General features: G+C 46.5%; 2 protein-coding genes across 4 annotated transcripts in view; one reads left to right on the top strand and one right to left on the bottom strand.

The window, feature by feature from the left end:
- Positions 1-160: 160 nt before the first annotated feature.
- Positions 161-9,940, top strand: LOC130528870 (protein-glutamine gamma-glutamyltransferase K-like). Of its 2 annotated transcripts, XM_057038673.1 has the most exons (14): positions 161-297; positions 3,102-3,397; positions 3,472-3,663; positions 5,761-6,012; positions 6,277-6,395; positions 6,473-6,580; positions 6,820-7,015; positions 7,077-7,215; positions 7,296-7,488; positions 8,178-8,331; positions 8,403-8,692; positions 9,054-9,209; positions 9,293-9,429; positions 9,534-9,940. In XM_057038673.1, the coding sequence occupies exons 2-11, from the start codon at positions 3,103-3,105 to the stop codon at positions 8,684-8,686; spliced, it is 1,932 nt and encodes a 643-aa protein (XP_056894653.1). In that variant the 5' UTR covers positions 161-297; position 3,102; the 3' UTR covers positions 8,687-8,692; positions 9,054-9,209; positions 9,293-9,429; positions 9,534-9,940. The 2 variants fall into 2 exon arrangements, with proteins under 2 accessions (XP_056894653.1, XP_056894654.1); XM_057038674.1 differs by lacking the exons at positions 8,178-8,331; positions 8,403-8,692; positions 9,054-9,209; positions 9,293-9,429; positions 9,534-9,940 and adding an exon at positions 7,613-7,922.
- Positions 9,941-20,036: 10,096 nt separating this feature from the next.
- LOC130529085 (histamine H3 receptor) overlaps positions 20,037-21,513 on the bottom strand; it is a 4,781-nt gene continuing 3,304 nt past the window's right edge. Inside the window, exons 3-4 of one of the 2 annotated variants that reach the window (XM_057038981.1) lie at positions 21,261-21,513; positions 20,037-20,495 (exon numbers count right to left, since the gene is read on the bottom strand). The exon at positions 21,261-21,513 is cut by the window's right edge and continues 451 nt beyond it. In XM_057038981.1, coding sequence (XP_056894961.1) covers position 20,495; positions 21,261-21,513 — 254 coding nt within the window. In that variant the 3' untranslated portion in view covers positions 20,037-20,494. The other variant, XM_057038980.1, reaches the window with a different exon arrangement.

Here is a 21,513-nt window from a genome sequence, read left to right as displayed (position 1 = left end):
TTTCCCCTCTTGGTTTGTTGTCATCTTGCATAGTTTTGAATTCAATAATTTAGCTCTAATTGGAAGCCTGCAGATGAGTGAATGAAGGAGCACAGCAGCACCATCCCAGTCATACGGGGGAAAAAATGCGCTTCTCTTGCTCAATGTGAAACTGGCTGCTGTGCTCAGATCCGACCCCTCTAGCAGGAAGGTGTGTCCTGTCTGTGAGCCAAAGTATTTAAAGGATGCAGCCTGTAAAACAAATGCAGGGCGGATCGAAAATCTCCATACTGTTGCACTTCTTCCTCAGTGAACCAGGTGAGTTTAAAACCATTTGTTTTATGGTCACTCTATTCAGGTAAACTCAGGGAGTTTTTAAAATGGCCATGCTTGACTAAAGGAGGTGCCAGGGAAGGCTTTTGCAGAGAGTGGTTCACCTGTAGGGAAAGTGATGTCATCAACTGAAGTAATAACGCGTTCAGACAGACGTTTCACTTGGCTCGGGGTGGAAACACACTCAGTGTTTGTGGGAAACTAAAGTGTGGAAATGGTTCAACCTGACAGCGGATCATCAGAGTGGTTTTCCTTGCTGCGGTTACAACTAATTGGCCCCTGAAGCAACAGCACAGAGGTGTAACAGATGCAACATTAAAGTGTGACACGCACTTGGGAAGGGGGGGGGGGGGTTCTTTTGGATTGGGATGTTCCCACAGTCACTTTTCATACTTTCCAATTGCGGGAGATTGTGTTTTTCTCATTGGATGTTTGGAATTGAATTTTATAGTCTGTTATTTGGTTCCTGAAGCCCCCAGAAAAGGTTCTGGTAGTTGAGTTCTAATTTTACCACTGTGGGTTCCCTGGTGGTTCTACACAAAACCCATTCAAGATACTGGGGATGGAACTGTTGCTTGGTTTTAGGATGAAAGTGGTCAAATATCCACACGGGACCAGAAGGATCTAACTGTGCTGCTGGGAGGCTTTTGCCGGCTCGGCTCTGAACGCTCGGGTAGCCACGGACACGGAGTGTGTGTCCCTAATCACCTGTTGGCCATCTGCAACCCGTCGCACACTCCAATGTGTTTTGTGTAACATTTGACCACAACTGGGCGCTCGGGTTCATCTCTAGATCTGCAGTTCACATCCATGTGGTGGTTCACCTGTGTCCTCCTCTGAGCCTTCTATGAATTTTGTCTTTCAAAAGCAGAAAAAGGCTGATTGTGGCGCCTCGCTACTGTGTGACTGTCATTTTCGTTATTTATAGAAGCATTTATGAGGCTTCTATAATTTTGCCTCTGTCACATCACAGTCAATTTGGCATTTCTCACTCGAAAGAAAACCAATCCAGCTGTGGTCAACGTGGCGACTTTCAGCTTCTAATGAACTTTTTTGTGGGATTGTTCTGTAACCGCGTGGGAATATCCTCCCTTTTCTACTCGCACTCCTCCGTTCTCAGCGGCTCCAAAGCATTTGGAAGGTTTCCTGACAGCACCTTCATGGTCCCTGCGGCTTCTCCCCTCATCATTGTGTGGCTAACGAGGGGAATGAAGAGGCTGCATTTTGGTCCATTTGCTCCCACGTTTTGGAAATGATGACCAGAAACCTTTTAACTGAATGAAAAAGGCAGCCAAAGTGGATCATTTCCTCTGTGAAGGAATGGAATTTATGCTAGTTAAAAAGAGTTTAGGACCTGGTTCAATCAGGAACTGGTAAATTGTGTGAAATGATTTTAAAATGTCCCAACCTCATGATTTCCAGAGTTTGTTGAATTCTATCCATGGCCACCCTCTTCATCTGTGGCTTCCTCCACACGTGATGTGTTCAGGGCCTGCGAGGCTGTCATATTTTTGAGTCAGCTGAAAATTGGCGCATTAAAGTGTTCTAAAGGGGCTGGTGATGCAGTAATAATTCCAAAAGTGGGCGATCCGTTCAACACCCGATGATCTCATTTCTGTTTTTCGTCAGTTCCAAATAAACAAATGTAAACCTGGCCAGACACCAGTAAGACACCAATAAAGTGTTATTAAACCCTTCTTAATGAGTAACAATACACATTCCTGAGCTTGAAGGTAGGTCTATTGTCCGGAGCCGTGAAAGCATGTGAAGACGTGAGTGTGAGGAGCTCAGGCCACTCACCTGGCAGGTTTTGCACGTGTCTTTTTTTCTGAGGACATGTGCCTCTAATCCTGGCTGCAAGGTGGCAGAAAACAGAGCTATAATATTTGAGAAACAACATTTGCTTTACTGCATGATTAGATCTTCAGCTCAACTCCTTAAAACCTTTAAAAAAAAGCAAAAAAACCAGCCCTGCGAATCAGGCCGAGGAGATGGGAGAAAAAATTGCTTTCCCTTTCCCATCAACCGAAGTCGACTCGATGCGACTGCATTAACTGGCAGGGCTGATTCTCTTCTCTTTATTGGTTTTGGGCGGAGGCTCGGACAGATTCAGGGTGTCAGGTGGAAGAGTGGTCGCCCCTGGCCTCTTAACTTCGCCGACTGCTTGAACCCTGGAAATGGTCCCTATCTCGGAGATCTTCAAAAGTAGATCGTTCTCTCCGCCTGGAATGTTGTAATGTGACACGCTGAAAGGTCAAAGCAGTCTGAGACCATTTGAAATACATCTGTTTAACATTTGTACCCTCCATCTCCTCCATGAGCTGCCCTCCAACCTCTTCCTCCTCCTCATGTCTTCTTCTGTTACTCTGCTGGATCTTAATTAACATCCTGTCTGTTGTCAGTGATTCTTGTTCTGTTAAACGAAGGATTGCCTGCAGCTAAGCTATTAGACTTTCCTCGTGATTAACATAGTGTTAATAACACATTTATAACAGGTGAAGCATAGGAATGTAATGCTGTTCAAACGTCACTTATGGCGACAGCAGCTGGGACAGGAATCGTGCTCCTCTGTCTTACACTTCCTTTGGCGTATTAAAGGTATTTTAATGCAACATGGCACGTGTTTCACCAGCTGCTCCCGAAGGTGACATTCGCCTGTAGGTAACAATATGGACTCAGGTTCGCCCTGTGCAGCAGCGGCGATGTGACAGACATCCAATTTCCTGCACTCCTGAAGTAAGCAGATTCACGTTAACACCATCAGCGTCCAAACTGCTGCCTCGTCACAGGATGCACGGGGAGGCGCTCAGAGATGGATCCACATTGGGACGCTTCCCGTCCATCACTCTGGGAGTTGTGGACGGCGCGGAGGTGGAAGCGACAGAGCCCGAGGAGAGCGAGGAGAGCGAGTCGGCGTGTCGACAGTGGCTGCGCAAAATCTGCCCCTGTTGCCACCCCAAACCCGATGATGACAGCAAAGATGCCTTGGTTACGGCAATTGATGACGATGATGACGAGGGAGAACCGACGCCGGAGAAGCCAGAGAAGCCGGAGAAGCCGGAGACTGGCGGGAGCGAGCTGGAGGGTGAGAGGTCACAGGTGCAGTCGGTATCACAGTAAATGCTGGCAACACACGACCTCACTGTCATTTTCCCACAGATCTTCTCCTCCGAGTGCGATCCGTAGATCTGATGAAGAGCGCGCAGGGCGTGAACCGGACCAAGCACCACACCGACCTCTACCACACTGATGCTTTTATTATTCGTAGAGGGCAGAACTTCCAGATGGGCATCAGCCTGTCGCGACCCTTTGACCCCAAAAACGACAAACTCCATCTCATACTAAAAACAGGTCAGTGTCAAGCTAAAACCGCCCTCTAGTGGCAGGCTGCAGGAAAAGGGCCAAGCCTCAGCCTTACTATTCATTTCAAACTATACCTTAACGCCACCTTGGAAAAACACATTTTCTGTTTTTTGGGGAGATTTTTCCGGTTCATTTGATCTGTAGTCGTCCCAAAACTAGTCAACAGTCTGGACTGACAGCTGAGCTCTGCTTGCAGTTGGGCAGATGGCAAACAAGGGCGGACAAACGAAAAAGAACAATCAGAAGAGGTGGTGTGAATATGCAAATTCCACATAACACTGAAGCTCATTTTCCTCATGGAGAATTGAGTTGTAAGTCCACCAGGAGGCTCCTGGTCTGTGAAAAAATGAAAACAAATTCAACGCTAAACCCCCAAACTAACAAAGCAAAATCATCAGTCTGCATCGTTCTATAGACTAACCCCGTCAGCATGCTCAAATCATGCAAGAAATGGGCTCAAACATGTCAACATCTGGCTCCTCCAGCTTCCTTTATATTGATATCTAACCCAAAGCAAAGATTCCTAATAGGAAACATCCGTTCTACAGTTCTAGGGCCCTTCCAGGAGCTTAAGGTCACGTTTTATTGTTCCAAACAGAGATCTCAAATATTCATTTAGAAAGTTTACTGAAATTCTTCTCATAGTGACCTGCTAATCCGAGCAGGCCATGTGTGAAAACGGATGCTTTTGATCCAGAGCAGCTCTGTAAATAAACCCTGCACGTGGTAATTTTGCCCTCCTGGAAAGTCCCAGCGAGGAGACACAAGATCCGGGACTGCAGAGGGAGACGGTGCGCCGACATTAAGTTTTGCTTTTATGCAAATGACCGCGGCTGAAAATTCGAGCCCCCCTCCCCCTGTGTGGAGCATATCAATGTAAGGGCGTTCATGTGTGGGGGATAGACTGGTGCACATGCGAGAGGATTTTGGACACCATTGCTATGGCAACAGTTGCTCTGGAGGCGAGGGTGATACAGATGCCAAGTCCTCGGTCCCCCTCTAAACAGAAATCCAGTTTAATGACAAATCACTACCAGTGCTGCCACTGCACACCATCCTTGATCCTGCCCCTGCCTAACATTTACCCAGCATCCATTTCTCCCTCAGCTGGCTCTTTCTTTGATTTCCACAGACGAATATAGATCCAACAATTACTGTATAGCTGTGCAACATTACAGGCCAAGGTTGAAGAGAATACCAATAATGCCTCTCTGACAGAGAGGCCGTTCTTTTGACAAGTTTAAGCTTCATTATTTTCAGGTTTTAACTCTTATTATTCAAAAGAATGATTTTTCTCCCCCCATTTCATCCAGAAGTGACAAAAACAATCACATGACGGCGCGTGCTGACAGGCGGTGATTAAAAAACAAAAAGAAACATCATCTGTCGTATCAGCTGCCTTCCAGACGCTCATTCTTGTAGAAACAAATGCGGCGCTGGACGACGCTCGATCGAAACACATCACAGCCCTGCGGACGAGGCCGACAAATGTCATCGCAGATGACTCGCGTCAAAGACAGAGCTTGGTGTGTGGTGGTCTGAGGAAGGGGGGCATTTTGCACCTCGTGGGAGCCACTCAGATCTCCACGGGCTGATTGTCCTGTTGTGCTGCACCTGGGCTCACTGGAAAAAAAGGCCTTCCGTTTGCTAGGGAATATAAAGTTTGGACTCTGGAGCAATGGAAGAAGGTTCTGTGGTCTGATAAGTCCAGATTTACCCTGTTCCAGAGTGATGGGTGCATCAGGGTATCAAGAGAGGCAGATAAAGTGCCAGAGCCATCGGGGACAGGATTTCACACGTAGACCGGCCAGAGTCCAGACCTGGACCCGTCTGAGGAACTTTGGGATGTGCGGGGGGGTGTCTGATTATATGTCAACTTAAAGGTTCAAGCCTCTGGGAACATGCCTTGTTCCTGTGCGTAAATCAGCACTGAGTGTAACTTTTTAACTCCCGCGACACACACCAAAGGAATGCGGGTGTGGCGCTGACGGAGGAGAGCGTAACACTGGTGAAAAGGAAACTGGCACGACGAGAACCGATCACAATAGCTGGTTGCCAGTGATGTGTGCTGCGTATAATCCTCAGGGCCGCTGCCAACCGTGGCAAAGGGGACCCAGGTCGACGTCCCTTTGGTGGAGAGCCTGGTGGGCGGGCGATGGGAGGCTGCCGCGGTGAAGCAGGAAGGCAACCGGATTCAGCTGTCGGTGAACTCTCCGGCCACGACCGCCATCGGCCGATATCAGCTCACGGTGGAAACCACCTGCGTGGGCGGCCATGCTGTTTCCACACACGATCCTGCGAATGATGTGTACATATTGTTCAATCCCTGGTGCGAAGGTAACAACCACATTGCGCATTTGGATTTATTTTTATTTTAGGAAGAAGTTTGGGTTTGTTTGTTTGTTTTACCGCTCTACCCCTACAGCTGAAGCTTTACCTCCTTTCTCAATGTCGGGTTAGCTTGAATTCCTTTACTTTTCCATGTGTTTTAAGGCAACTTGAATGTTCTGAAGCATCTAAAATAAATGTTAGTAAATGGATTTGGTAGTTTTACTAGCATTATTTCCACCTTTACCTCTGTTGTGGTGACTATATTTGCAGAAGACACAGTGTTCATGGATTCAGAAGAGGAGAGGTGGGAGTACGTCCTGAATGATGTTGGAAGAATCTACTACGGCACCCAAGATCAAATTGGACAGCGGACGTGGAACTATGGGCAGGTAACTAACCATGTGCTGAGATCTCGCAGAGCTCTCTGTGTGGTGAGAGGACCCCCAGTTCTTTTCCTCTGTTTCAGTTCGACGATGGGATCCTTGCCATATGCCTCTTCATCCTGGAGAAGAGCGGAACCCCTCCATCTGGCTGGGGAGATCCGGTTAATGTGGTGCGGGTCATCTCTGCCATGGTGAGACGGCTGCAGCCATAGTCCTACACCCGTATTCCTTTCCCTTATGTGAGACGGTGACGTTTATTTGTTATAGTTGGACCTTTTTGACCCGTTACCTCACAAACCAGTGAGCCAGGGGCCAAACTGGTCATGTTAGTGGAAGTGAGATAACAGCAGCGCAAACTTCCCATCGGCATCAGCAGCAGTTTCTTTAGTGCAAATGTTGAATTAAGCAGATTGTTTAAATGAGAAATGAGACTCTTTCTGTGGCCCAGATCAATGCCGTGGATGACAACGGTGTCCTGGTGGGAAACTGGTCTGGAAACTACTCGGCTGGGACCAGTCCAACCGTCTGGAGCGGAAGCATTGAAATCCTGCGGGAGTACCATAAAAACAATGCCGCCCCGGTTAAGTACGGACAGTGCTGGGCCTTTGCTGGTGTCTTCACCACAGGTTGGAGTCTCCTCTGTGGCAGTAGAGATCCTCAAGCTTTCATCTAACTCCGCCGTTTCAGTTTTAAGATGTTTGGGGATTCCCGCTCGCACCGTGACCAACTATAGCTCAGCTCATGACACGGACGTCTCCTTAACAACAGACGTGTACCTGGATGAGAATCTGGATCCTATAAATCACCTCAACACGGACTCGGTCTGGTACGTTCTCTCACCATCTTCACGGCGCCGACAGGAACCAGACTGACCTCGATTCGTGTATTCATTTATTGTGTTTGAAGGAACTTCCATGTGTGGAACGACTGCTGGATGGCTCGTCCAGACCTGCCTCTGGGCAACGGAGGCTGGCAGGCTGTTGATGCCACACCGCAGGAGACCAGCCAAGGCACTTTTCGCTGCGGTCCCACCGCCCTGACTGCTGTTCGCAATGGTTACGTCTACCTCAAACACGACACTCCGTTTGTGTTCGCAGAGGTGTGTGAAACAATTTTTGCACCTCTATAATTGATCGGGTTTCTGTAGTCTGTCTCTCTCTCTTCTGTTTTTTCTCTCTCTCTTTCTCTCTCTCTATCGATCTCTCTCTCTCTCTCTCTCTCAGAGAAGTGTGTCGACCTTTGCACCCGGTGACCCCCCAGTTTTAGATTTGCATCTTCAGAATAATAATTTAACAGGCCAAACACATTTTCATCTATTATGGATGTATTTCTTCGACTCTTTCTGTCCTCACCCTTGCCCCAACTCCTCCCCCAACTCCTCCTTTTCTAAACCCGCCATCAGCAGGAAGCCTTTTTGTTAAAAGGCAGCTTTTCCTGCCACTGTTGCTTGTAGCTGCTGGCCCGGGGTGTCAGGCTCTGGGCCTCAGCAACTCATCCACAGACGACCCTTAAAATAGATGCAATACAAATGAGGTTGAAGTGCATTTGGGTGCTGCATGTAAGTACCACATTATAAAAAATGTGATCACACTAAACAGCGGGAAAGTCAAAACTCTTACAGGGCACATTCTTGACAAGCGTGCTCATTTGTATCCCTGACTTTGGTCGACCTTCAGAAGCGAACAACTGCTCTTCATCCACTGTGTTGACGTGCAAATGATGGGATATCTGACACGCATCTAAAGTTATCAACCTCATCTCTTCTCAAACTGGTTCCGGCTCCACCAGGTCAATAGTGATAAAATTTACTGGCAGAAGAACGCAGACGGAACCTTCAATCAGATCTACAGCGAGAAAAAGACAGTGGGCCACTCCATCAGCACAAAGGCTGTCGGATCTGACGAGCGCAGCGACATCACGCATCTGTACAAACACGCTGAAGGTATCATTGACTCACTCAGGGCTTTAAACTAATGCTCTTTAACATTCAATCAACCATGTTTGGTCGCTCAGGTACGGAGCAGGAGCGCATTGCCGTGGAAACAGCATGCAGATACGGCTCAAAGGCTGCGGCTTATTCCTCTTCTGCAGCAGAGGACGTCTCTCTGAAGGTTTCCATGGACGGCAAAGGTCCTAAAATGGGACAGGACGCGGACTTGTCCATCACCATGGTGAACAGCAGCGCAGAACACCGCACCATCGTCCTGCACAGCCAGGTGTCAGTTGTGTACTACACTGGAGTGCACAAGGCCATCATAGGGCAGGACAGGACAGATGTGAACATCCAGCCCAACTGAGGAGCAGTCGAGCCAAACAGCTTAAATGATGGTCTGGATTTTTAAGAAACTGAACACAAATGCAATTCTGTGTCAGCAAAGCGCCGCTGCTTTTGAGGTGAAAATGACATCTGGGAGGGCCTGAATGCATCACTGCGTTGGAATTGTGATTTCGATGCTATGCTAATGACGTCAAAGTGAAAAGCAACATCAGGGTCAGCATTTGTTCCAAAAAAAAGAAAGAAAGAAAGAACCAGTTTTGGTGAATGCAACAATAGCTACTCTTTTTTTTTTTAAAGCAAGTGATATTTTAAAATGACAAAAGGAGAGCCTTTGTAATCGTCGAGCAGGAACGATGAAAACACTTCTTACGCTCTCCCCAGTTAAGGTTTTGGAGTGGACGCTGGAGTACAAAGACTACAAGGACCAGCTGGTGGACCAGGCCGCTCTGATGCTGACCCTGTCAGGCCGAGTCAATGAGACCCAGCGGATCCTAGCCACCCAGTTCAGCTTCAGGCTCAGGACCCCGGACCTCAGTATAAAAGTAAACCAAACCACCACTGTCAAAGATGTCATCATATGAACTCGGATCTGAGGATTTTCCTGCTTTGTTCCTCTTTCACGCAGCCGCTTGGAAAAGCCGTGGTGGGCGAGAGGATGGCGGTGGAGATCTCATTTACTAACCCGCTGCCACAGGTGCTGAAAGCAGTGATATTCCACCTGGAAGGACTCGGCCTTGTAACCGCTCGGAAGATCAATTATGGGTGAGGAGCGTAGATTTGGTTTGCTTGCAGGCTTTATTTATTTTTTATTTAACGACTTGATGGCGTGACGATCTAGTGATTCCCGCTGTCATTTCCTGTCGCAGTGATATCGGCAGTCTTGCCACCATGTCTGTGACTGAACACTTCGTCCCCTCGCTGCCTGGAGCAAGGAAATTAATGGCTTCCCTGGACTGTAAACAGCTCACGCAGGTGCATGGCGTGGCCGACATCACTGTTGCTGCATCATAATTTAAAAAACACCAAACCCAGATGCATTACTCAGTGCTGGCATTTCCAATGTCTGCGGTAGGCAGTTTTGGATGTGATTTATGTGAAGGAGGGGGTTGTTTCTATTTAAAATCCTCGAGTATGTGCCTGAAATAAAAGAAAAAAATCACTTTCTCTAGAGAGACTGAACCAATTTAAGTCTGAATATTTATTGAAATTGCTGTTTTAGGAAAGAACCAATTGTCCAACTGCTCCAGCGTCATTAAATCAACTTTTGAAATGATCCGGCTTTCTGGTATTTAATTGGTATTCATAAAAATTCTAGTCAAATCAACATGTTGTATTGACAGCAGCGCCACTAGATCATCATCAGACATTCTGCTCTCAGCGTGCTAGTTTACTTGTGGTTCTGGGTCCTCCCTCGCTGTGGAACCAGCCAGATTCCTCTTATAGTGGGCGATTCTATAGCAAACATCATTAAGCCGGAGCCGTGCACTGACCTGCTGACCTTAAAGACAGCCATGATAGTAACACATGCCTCAGAAATACAGTTGAATTCAGCCACATTATTATAGGTAAGCCATCACTCATTAGAAGAGCTCCTGTCTGCTGCTTGTCTCTGTTTCTGGATCCTTTCTACTGGTACCACTGGGTGGATACAGACCAGTTGCAGCCATATTAACGGCCTGTTTGTAGGTCAGCCTCTGGGTTACTGTAAAGTGCCTGGAGGAGACAATCTTTATAGCTGCATGGCTAAAAGAATTCAACACCCTGGTGTCAGTGGCAGAGACACATTTTGGAAGAAATCAGGGTATTTTTGGTAACCCAAGATAGTCTCATGAATACAAAAACAGAGCAGAAATCCAAGTAAATAATAAAGTAATAATGCAGCACACAACTCATAATCGATAGCTCCTCGGTCTCCCCTTCCCCTCAGGTAAAGAGCTTCACCTTCGATAGCTCGCTATCATTTCAAGCTCACATCAATAACATTAGCCGGTCTGCATATTTCCATCCCTGCAAAATGAAGCGTCTCTGCCCGTACGCACCACTTCGATCCCCCTGTATTGACTACTGTAACTCCATTTAGTTCCCCTCACATGTCCCTTCATCAGCTTCAGCTGCTTCAAAATACCGTTACCGTATCATTACCAAAACTCCCCCCTTCCACCACACCTCCCCCATCATCCAGCAACTCCACTGGCTCCCGTTCAACTTCAGGCAAGAGTGCAAAAGCCCTCCTGTATACATCAGCCGGTCATTCCAGGCTCCTCGCCCTTATCACTGACGCTCCATGGATGGTTACCAGTGATGAGGTGTCTGTTGTCATTTGCCGCAGAACTGGTTTCACGTCCTCGACCGCGTCGTGGAGGACGGCTCCGTATTGTTTCCGTGCAGCAGGGCATATTCGCTGTGCTTTTGAGTGGCAGCTATTCACTGTGGCAGTCTGTGGCACGTCTCTGGGAAGAAATTTCCGATTCGTGCCCCTGGTGTACGAGGAGCAGCCACGCCAGAAAACAAGGCAGCACATGCTGCAGCGGTGCACAGCGCGGGTACGTGGCGTGCACACACTGTTGCACACTGTTTACTGAACATTTGGCATTCTGCACAATATAATCGTATAAATTAGTTGTGTTCCAGCCAGAATACAGACTCACCCAGCATCTTTGTGGATGCAGCCCAAGTGATTTAGAGCTCCGTGGGTGCAGTGACACCACAGAAAGGTGTTAATAGTTGAAGTGTACTTCACTGCTCCCACACGAGACTTTTGTGTATACACACACACATGCGAATCACTGCAGCAGCTTACATGAGCACACGAGAGCACTGAGGGAGAAGTTTCGCCAGTCGCTCGAAACCTTGCTCAAGGGAACCTAGTCAGCTATCAGCTGACTTACCAATTGTGGGGGGGGATAAATGGGTTGAATCCAAAACTACGAAGCATTAAAAGAGCTTTCTCGTACCGGGAGTTGAACTCTGGCCACCTGGTTGAAAACCCGTAATCCTAGTTAAAGAGATGGTTTCAGAAAGGGGCTGGGAAGATTATTTTTTGACCTATACATTCATTATTTGCCCAATTACAGCGTGCATGGGTGATGTTTTTATCCTACAGACATGACCTGGATGTTATTCCGCATCGCTATCTGGGCCTGTGAATGTGGCAGAAATCCATAAATCTTCCACCATGTCATTCTTTAAGTCAGTACCGGAACACCGCTATGCTGCCGAGGTCAATGATCTGGGTTAGCTTCCACCCACACAGGCACATTTACATTATGATTTTTTAAATCAAAGCGTTCCTACCAGGGTAGGAACATATTGCCCTCAGAGTTTCTTATGCGCTGGTGTGCCTTTTTTTTGTTATACAATTAATTTTAAAATGTTCTTATATAAATGAGGAGATGGGAGCAAAGTTTAATCTCTACACTTCAATGCCCGACAGAATAGAGGTTATGAAAATATAATCTCAGTACGTAATTAAGCGCTCATATTTAGCATGAATGCTGAGTAAGGTGAGGGGCTTCCCTGTGGAGAGTTGAGTTGCTCCGTGTGGCAGCTTTGTGCTTTTAAAAGGTTCTTCATCCTAAATAGGCCGAGTTTACCAGTTTTACCTTCTAAAACACACATCAAGATTCATCAGGGTTCTGCTCTGACCTGATCTCATAGCTCAGGCAGTACAGGCCAGCGTGACAAAGGAAGTAAAGCTCCAGCTGCATGTACAGGGCAGGGGACAGGCACATGGCCTCACATAAAGCAGAGTTGCAGAATGACAGGAAATCCAAGTGATCCCATGTTTTTGAATCAATTTCAGGGGTTTTGCTGGTGAGATGGCTGCATGAGACAATTATTCGGTTGACGGCCCACAGGATAATAACCCCCAACACGCGAGCGAGCGAGTGCATAAAAAGGACAGGAGAAGGGCTGAAAACACAGGATGTGTTTATTAGACTGTTGTTCTGCGGTCGGCAGAGGCATCAGGAGGATATGAAAGAGCAGTTTGATCACACGATAAGATTCAGTCATTATCGGAGCACCGGCACCGCGCTCTTGGTCACTGTTTCTCCTTTGTTCCTTTCCTTCTTCCTCTAACTGCATCTATCATTTGATCATTCGGTTCTGTTGCATCACTGTTGTTATGGAAATGGAAATGCGTGTATCCCTGTCGGCAATGTGCGGCACAGTCGGTAATTGTGTGAGTCTCCAACAGCCAAAATGAGTACGTTAAAATGTCCTGAGATGTGTAAATATGTATATCTGCATTTGCAAATATCTGTAAATGTGCCGTCTGGAGCCAGATCTCAAGTCCTGGATATTACAGTATTATTCTGAGACGAACTCACGCAGATAATGTTCATGGAAAGAACCGCTGGCTCTGAAAATAACGGAACCCTGGAGGGGCACGCGTTCCCCCTCACGCTTTCTAAGTGGTTGTTTTTCACTTCTTTTATTTAGTTGTTTATTTTTTTTAAACCTCATTTCTGCATTATTGAACACGACCTGCCGCGGGGTGCTGAAGCAGCTGAAATCACCTGCTGCTTCAGCTGGTTCCCTCGTTCTCAGCAGGAAATGGAGCTTTATTCCATAGCTGCAGATCTCAGGGTGTAATAAAGACAAGCTGCTCAGACTGAGGCTCCATTCGCGCCGTGTAAGTGGAAAATGATCGAAGTATTTAGTGCGACTGAGTTCCATTCCTCCTTCTTTTGCGTAAAGGTGTTCTGCTCTGATTATACATATTTTTTAAGCAGTCGTTCCGGCGACGGCTCCATTTCCTCTATTACTTCATGCTGTGGTCGATGTAACTCTGCTTTTATCCAGCACGATAATTAATATCTGTGTCTTTGCTGTTGCCTTTCCTCAAAAAGTTGACCATGTCCAGGCTGTCTCAGCGTCATGGTGGGAGTCCATCCCAGCAGACACCGCTCCAACTAATGCGATGTCCATGTTTTTGGTGTTCTTTTCAAACCCATTTGTCTTTTTAGTTCAGGAATCAGCTTGTTTTGCAGATATTGGACACGTCGTCGCTGCTCATCCTCCCACCCACTGTAACCAGGTGGCCGTGTGGTGATTTCGAACACGACTGAGCTGGTCCGGGTCGACTCAGATGCTAGTTTAGCAGAAAAAACACTTCAAGACTTTAAGACACTGAAATAAGATCTTGTGTGAGGTTCAGGGACAACAAAGAGTGGTAAATCTTTCAATCTTTATTTATATATCGTCTGTTACGGTCAAAATTCTTTCTAGGCGCTTTCCAGTATCCCAGGGCCTGACCCCCAACAGGCAACAGTGGCAGGAAAAACTCCCCTTTAACAGGAAGAAACCTTGAGCAGGACCAGGCTCATGTAGGGGGACCCTCCTGCTGATGGGTGGGCTGGGCAGAGAGAGAGAGGAGAGGGGGGAGGACAGGTAGAGGAGAGAATAGAATCTGAGGTGTTTGTCTGCAGGAGGATGAAGAGACGAGGACATTGGCACCAACCCTCCTCTGGTGCTGTCTCATTCTGCATTTGCAAACCCACAACATGCACGGACCATGAATGCACTGAACGTCAGGCTCAGAGTTCTTTGCATTGTTTATACAATGACAAAGTGTCACGATAATGAACAGCTGCTCGTCACCTTTAACACGAACCTCTCTTCCAAATCATCATCATTTTATGAAGAGCTGCGATGGACTTTGCTGTTAAACCCATGTCTAACTTTGAAAAAGTTTAAATTGAGCTACAACGTGGCTGCTTGAACGGATCCAACTTTCCCGTCTGACCTTGTCTCCAGTTGTACGTGCAGATAAGCTTCGGCGGGTTCAGAACTCTGCAGCTCACATAATTACTGAAGAGCAGCTCAGTTCTCCACATCCCTCCCTCTCTCGCGTTATCTTATTCCACACCTCTCCCCATCGTAATCGCTGCGGTCTCTGCTCGGCCTCAACCATTCGTATTAACGTCTCGCTCCTCGCCTTGAAGCGATCCTTAGCTGAAGCTATACCAGGGCCTCTCATTTAAAGGCCTGACGCAGCAACATGTTTCAGACCGGAGAGACGTCCTCTGTCCACTCAAGCAGAAACGGGTCCCGTGGCCCCTAATGAATCTCAGCTCAAGTTTCACACTCCTGGGGAAGATTCGAAAACCCCTGAACGCCACCAGAGCTTGAATCATCGTGGTCGTCCGTGTCGTTGATGTTCTCCTCCTCCCGTTTGTGTGTTGTTCTCAAACCCGTCTTCAAAAATGAGTCCCCGATTTCAACGAGGCTCCCTGATTAAATTAAGATTTAAAAAGGAAGCTTCATTTGCATACTAATGCCAGCAAATGACTTGTTGAGTGTGCTCATCTGGTTGAGATGTTTTTTTGTGTGTGTGAAGGGGGATCTGTTCCCTGCTAAATTAAAGCACCAAATGAGGTCAGAAGTATTTAGCCAATGAGTGAAAAGTATTCTGGTAGCAGTTTAGTGAGTGATAATTGAGCCGTAACTGGCACAATCGACAAGTTAATGTAGGTTAGAACGAGAATCTCCTGCTGCTTTTAGCCCCCGGGGAAGGCGCCAGCAGACAATTATGCTCAGAAAGAGCGCAGACTCAGAGTTTTGATTGAGTCCTTTGTGAGATTTTGATGTAATTAGAATGAAGAATGTTGGGTCAGTGTGGATTTACTAATAAAGACACAACATTGTCATTGGTTCAGACATTATTTTAACACCCGTTTTCAACAAAGCATGCATTATATTAAATTTTTTAAAAAGCTCATGATGTATTTAAAACCATGTTGGGTTGTCGCCTGCTTTTGTACCCCAGCAGCTTCAGAGAACCCAAACCTGCCCTCCTGGGAATAGAGTCTGTTCCATTTTTGTTGCCTTTGATCGAATTTGAAAGCGATAAAAAAAAAAAAAAAAAAAAAATTAAATCCAAGGTAACAGAACAGTTTGTGTTTCGCAGGCTGTTCTGCAGTACCGGATGAGCAGGAATATAGATTCCACAGACATCCTATTACGGTGCCAAGATTTATTCTTTCTTTATAGCTTTTTTAAATTGTCTCCTCACTTGGAAAAAAAAATGTTTTCAATGAAGTTGAAAATATCTGTTTTGTTCAGCTCGGATGGGAAGTGGATTCATAGTAGAGATGGAGCCAATTTGATCTCGGTGGGCCGAGAGGAATCTGAACAAAGAGGATTTGGAAGGAAAAGGAGAAAGTGACACGCAGGACGGCCCGAACACCCCCATCGCGTTCCAGCACTTAAGAGCTCAATCAGGAATAAGTAGGAAATTTACCCCCTTGACAAATCTGAATAATGAAACCCATCATTTTTTGGAGGAGCCCCTTAATGATTATCTGATTTTCTGAAGTTCAGAAAATTGAAAAGAAAATCTCTTTTGGATGCAGATTAGGATTTTCGTCTAATCTTTTGGGCCCTGTAGAATAAACGCAGTCCAGCAGTAGCTGAAACTCACCTCGCAGGAGTTCAGACCTCTGGGACAGAGAGAGCTGCGAATCGCCAACAAAATCTTTGGGATGGATCCCAAAAAGATCGTAGAGACCTGAGATCAGGCTTCCACCCAAATGATGAATCCAAAGAGAGGACTTGGCATGGAAGGATGGAAGGAATAAAAACCCACTACCAGAGGCAGCCTCAGTGCACGAGTGGCTCCTTTACAGATCATTGAATGAAAGCAGCAGGAGGAGCTGGAGGCAGATGTTACAGCTGTTATGAGAGACAAACCCAAAGTAAATATGACCGTAAATATGACCGTTCAAGAACGTGATCAAACGGGATCAAACTGACTAAACCCCTGACAGATTCAGCATCTACGCAGATCAGCCTTGGAACGGGCCGGTCTCGAGGCGGAGCTTTATTTCGGCCCGCTGTGTCCAATTTGAGAGTGGTAAAAGTGTCAGCTGGATGCTCAGAATCACACCAGATGGCGAGAGGCGCTAAAGGACCCAACCGTGGCACGTCTGCAGCCACCGTTAACGACTCCCCCCGATCTGCCAGACGTCTCAGGTGGAAAAAGCTCTCACCTCGGACCCTGTTGGCGCCGACGGACCTGAGGGGTCCCCGGGAGTTGAGAAGCCTTTGTGGATCAATTTTGTCTAAGATTCTTCAATGGAGAGAAGAATAAATGCAGGTTCTTAACTATTTTGGACTTAGGGTTAGATTTATTGTACTCATAAGGTGAAGATTGTTTCCTAGAGACATTTCCTGGAAAATAATTAAAGGAGCCATGGAGTTCTGGGTGGCTGTGGGAGGGCAGTCACAGCTCCAATGAGGGAAGAAAGTTGATATGAATCAGGACAGCTTTGTTCTAAACCACTCCGGTGGCACCGAGATACTGAGAAGGTTTGGAAAGAGCAGCGGTCAGTTGTTAGCTGTGATCAGGGATAGGAACAAAGATCTAGCAGGACATGAGTGCTAGCTGTTGTGCCTCTGATTCATCCACGGAGGAGTCACCAACCAGCTGTGGACCAGAGACTGTTGGGACGCTCTCAGAAAACCTGGTGCTCGGGGGTGGATCCGGCCTTCATCCCACAACAGCCCACCTTTCCGATGACAAAGCAAAGTTTTCACACCACGCCTAACTCTGAAGCTTCTTTTTCTACATTCCCTACATTCCCCTTCTACATTCTGGTATTTTTGTCACCCTGCAATAAAACAGAAGGCTCAATCACGCTCAACCACAACAAAGATCATTTTCACATGGCCAGCCACCAGCGGAGAGATTCTATGCTAGGACGTATTTAATAAATCCATTAACTCATCTTGTTCTTTCAGGTTCAGTGAAAACGCTCGGAGCGCCACACAGTGACCGCTTTTATGAGCGTCTTCTATTTCTTATTGATTTGTAGCATAAAACGTGGAATGAGCACCAACAAAACCCTCAATAGAGGCTTTGTGATGTGTTGAACTCCAGCTAATTAGAAGCTACAAACCTGATGTCTGTTGAATTTCTCCGTGCTGAGTGGCAGTAACTGAAGTAACAAGTCTGAACCCTTGACTGGGCCACAGATAGATGGAATAATTAACACATAAATATAAACTCTTCCTAAACCTTTGTGGCGCGAGTTGGTCACATTTCTCTCTTGTAGTTTTTGTGGAGTTTCGTGTGGTTTTTATTTAATATTTGTACATTTTTCTGTCGCTTTTCTGTGTCTGCGTCATTCCTGCGTTTGCAACGTTTACTCTTTTGCAGCCCCATCGGCCTCCATACAGCTGTGATGTACATCAAAGACCCCCAAAAAGGACAGGATTGTGACTGGCGAACGCGCTGTCCTGATTCTGGACAGTTGGTTTGACACGCAAAAGTCCCTGAAAATGATGATTCTTCTGAGCTCCATCATGTCCAGATGAATTCAAACGCACGCTGCCTCCCACTAACAAGATTTGGTCTGTCGCCTATTGCCTGTTCACTATTTTGTTCCTTGTCAAGTGTCTGAGGACACAGTAGGAACACCCTGTGAATGAAGAGTCACTGCCTGAATCCTAGAATAGATAGCTCTCATCACCCGCTGGGATGCAGCTCTGCCAGATTACAGGCTGCTCTGTGACAGGATAAAGCAGCTCAAAGTTAAATGTTAATCTGAAATCCTCTTATTAGATATTGCTCTCTCTAACCTCATTGTCCCCAGAAGCCGTCCAGACAGCGGCAGACGTCTCTGTCGGTCTTTCAGTCTGTTGGTGGGTAAAAAAAAGTCTGCGAACTTCCCGTTGATCAGATATTTGTTCAGTAACAACGATGTTACTGTCACCATGACTGTGTCCCAGAGCAAATCTAAATGGGAACCACAAGTACGTGAACTATTTCCAATTTTCTTTGTGAAAGGCTCTGGATATTGGTTTTTAGCTCTCCCGCAGTGCACAGGAACAATACAAGTACTCACGCTTAGCAATTTGCTTTCTATTTGCGAGTCCACCTGCGTCTCGGCGCTGCTCACCTAAACCCCGCTGCTTTCATTTAGCTTCAGCCGACCTTTTAGGAAAAGCTTCCAAATTGACTTTGTCACTCGTTCTGAGAGGAGGCCACTTTTGACACGTCGCCTGTTTTGGTTTCCCGACACATTTAAGGGAACGTTGACTGGGGTTTGAACACCAAGCTGCAACCACCGCTGCGCCTGGATCGCTGCGACTAAATGGGGTCAGTGGCTGACTAACGCTGCAGCACAGAGTGGAAAATCTATGTATCCTCCAGAGGTCTCACTTCTGCAGATAGTATCAACACAGCGTCTTTTTCTTGTTGTGGTGTTGAAAAGAGGGAGCTATTGCGCAGAAAGCGTCCTTGTTTGCAAAGGTTGGAGATGCAGGAAACTGTTCTGATATGTAAAACGAATGCTGCTGACAGTTAATAGACAAAGGGAAGTTTTTTTGGGGATCTATTCCTGTGACTGGAAATGGGAGAATCCCGAGTAAACACACCGTTTACCTTTGCTGGGTGCTTTATTTCTCAGCCCTGCTGGCAGATGTGCGCCCGCGTACACGCCCGTGCTGAAGAAGGTGGCAGAACACAACATAAAATGCGTCATCCTCCACTTTGCCCGACATTTCTCTTAATATTAGGAGTTGGTCGCCATGGTAACCACGGCTGCAAGTGTCTGTATGCGTTTCTTTTTTGGGGGGAGGGGGGGGAACTCACATAATTCCAGCAGGGCTGAGATAAAGTGTTGCTTTAACTGCTGATGTGATCAGAGCTCAAAGGATGGTGTCTTGGCTATTACTGATGCTCTAAAGGAGGCATCCTGACCATTTTGTGCTCAAAGTTGTCTGATCTTTGAATCATCTCCCTCTCTCTCAAAACAATAAACACTTAATGTCTGCGCTGCTATTTCTGCCCTCAAATGTGTTGTGGGGGGAAAAAAACAAACTGATGTTCAGTTTTTGCAGGGAGAACCCTGTATTTCAGCAAAATGTAATATTATATTTATAGTAATAGTAATAATTTGCCTTTTTGGACACAGCAGAATTTTTTTTTTTGCCAGTGCAATTATAATGACATGATCTATACACACGTTCATACATGTATCATAGAGGGGATACATGTAAAATACAGAACGCTTCCTTCTCGGCTGACGGGTTGTTTTCCTCAGGAAGATTTCGAAGGCTCCCATTAACGCAGCATTCATAGTTCCAGCTGAGGCGACACTAAAGGTGAACTCTAACTGTGATTACTTCCTTTTAAACGCACACTGGACTCCTAATGAATTATGGAATAGCGCTGTTGCAAATCATTTTGCATCTGAGAACATTAGATTTGGGTATCATTCCGAACAGTGTTGGAGGCACCGGCCTCAAAAAGAAACCAGCTGAGGATTTTTCCTCAATAGTTCAGTAAAATGAAGCAAAGAGCACGACCGGAACCTTTCAGGATCAGGTCTGAGGAGGTCCACGACAGAAGTGTTCAGAAGTGTACGCAGGTTTCTGTTTATTCTTTCTTTGGCTACAAACACAGGACACATTCTCGGTATAATTACATGTAGTCTGAGTGACACACAACCTGCAAGTATTGGAGGGGGAAAAATACAACCAGAACACAAGCAAATAGTTGCGTAGATATTTTTGTACAAAAGTTTAGTACTGCTCTGGTGCAGCAACAAGGAGCCTTTTGTCAAGTGCAGCCTCAGCATTGGCAGGTTGCTCGATGATTCCCGCTGCCTTCCTGTGAGAGTAATAAAAACAAAAGTCTTCCATCAGATGCAGGTTATTCTCTTACTTTGAACTCCGAGGACTCCGAGCATTTGTCCTTCTATTGCTGCACGATGAAAAGCCTCCATTTGTAACGTGTCGCTTTGAAGACCAGCACAGGGAAAGGATGGGGGGGGAGGGGGGGGAGGGGGGGGAGGGGGGGGGGGGGGGGCTTTTGTGCTCTGAAATTTAAAAAAAAGAAAAACATGCTTGTGTGCTGTGAAAAACTAGGAAACTTTGTAACGCTGGAAATCAAAGAGACCTTCCCTGGTCATCCGGGAAATCCGAGCTTAAAGTTTCTTTTTTTCTTCTACATCACAGCTGAATAACGGCTCCATCCGCCCCTCTTCCGGGCCAGGCAGACCATAATTTACAATGCAGGGCTTTGTTGATTAGAATACTATTGTATAGTAAATTATGGTCATTAAGTTGACTACAGAAGACATCGGTTCACAACCATCATCATATAAAAATAGGCTCAGGAAAAACAGGAGTCATGTGACTGTCAGCGGTCACTGGCGGAGAGGATTTAAAATAATAATTATAACAATAAATGGCAATTAAATCAGTTGTATAGAGTCTACTGCTTAACCTTCATCAAGTACATTACAATTATAGGTTCTTTTTAGAAACACTAGTGCTGTATTGCTGCCATGTGGTATGAAAGGATTAATCATTATTTAAAACTGGATATATGTTTTTCAGTTAGGATGGAAGAGCAGAATATGAATAAATCTCTTTACAGTGTGCGAACATTAAGTGCATTCATGTGTGGAAGTGCAATGGCGTTCATCTAACACGACTGGGCCTCGATCTGAGGCTGGACTGATTGTCTCTTGGGACACAGTATCTTGGAGAAAGCCCTCCGGAAGCTGCTGTGGCACAGCGGGTACAGGAAGGGGTTGATGGCGGAGTTCAGCCACAGGAGCCAGAAGGTTATCTCGTACCAGTAGTCGGCCACGCAGGTGCCGCTGCAGGCGGCGCGGATGATCATCAGGAGGGTGTAGGGGGCCCAGCAGATCCCAAAGATACACACGATGATGGCTAAAGACTTGGCGATCTTTTTGTCCCTGGACAGACGATATCTCTGCGCGCGGCGGTCGGGCACCGCGCCGGCGGCCGTGTGCTGGAACAGCCTGGAGTTTTTCCCATGGGGAGACGAGTTCTCCCTGTGAATAAAGAGCTGGCTGGAGTTTGGAT

This window comes from Takifugu flavidus, chromosome 7 (assembly GCF_003711565.1).
Source record: "Takifugu flavidus isolate HTHZ2018 chromosome 7, ASM371156v2, whole genome shotgun sequence".
Classification (NCBI taxonomy): domain Eukaryota; kingdom Metazoa; phylum Chordata; class Actinopteri; order Tetraodontiformes; family Tetraodontidae; genus Takifugu; species Takifugu flavidus.
Note: the sequence above shows the minus strand (reverse complement) of the source record. Positions and strands in the feature narration are given on the sequence as shown.

Bases quoted from the DNA above. Each gene is read 5' to 3' on its own strand.
- LOC130528870 (XM_057038673.1), top strand. From the start codon at position 3,103: ATGCACGGGGAGGCGCTCAGAGATGGATCCACATTGGGACGCTTCCCG. The intron at 6,013-6,276 runs GTAACAACCACA...CTATATTTGCAG, and splicing joins GTTCAATCCCTGGTGCGAAG to AAGACACAGTGTTCATGGAT. The intron at 7,016-7,076 runs GTTGGAGTCTCC...CCGCCGTTTCAG, and splicing joins TGCTGGTGTCTTCACCACAG to TTTTAAGATGTTTGGGGATT.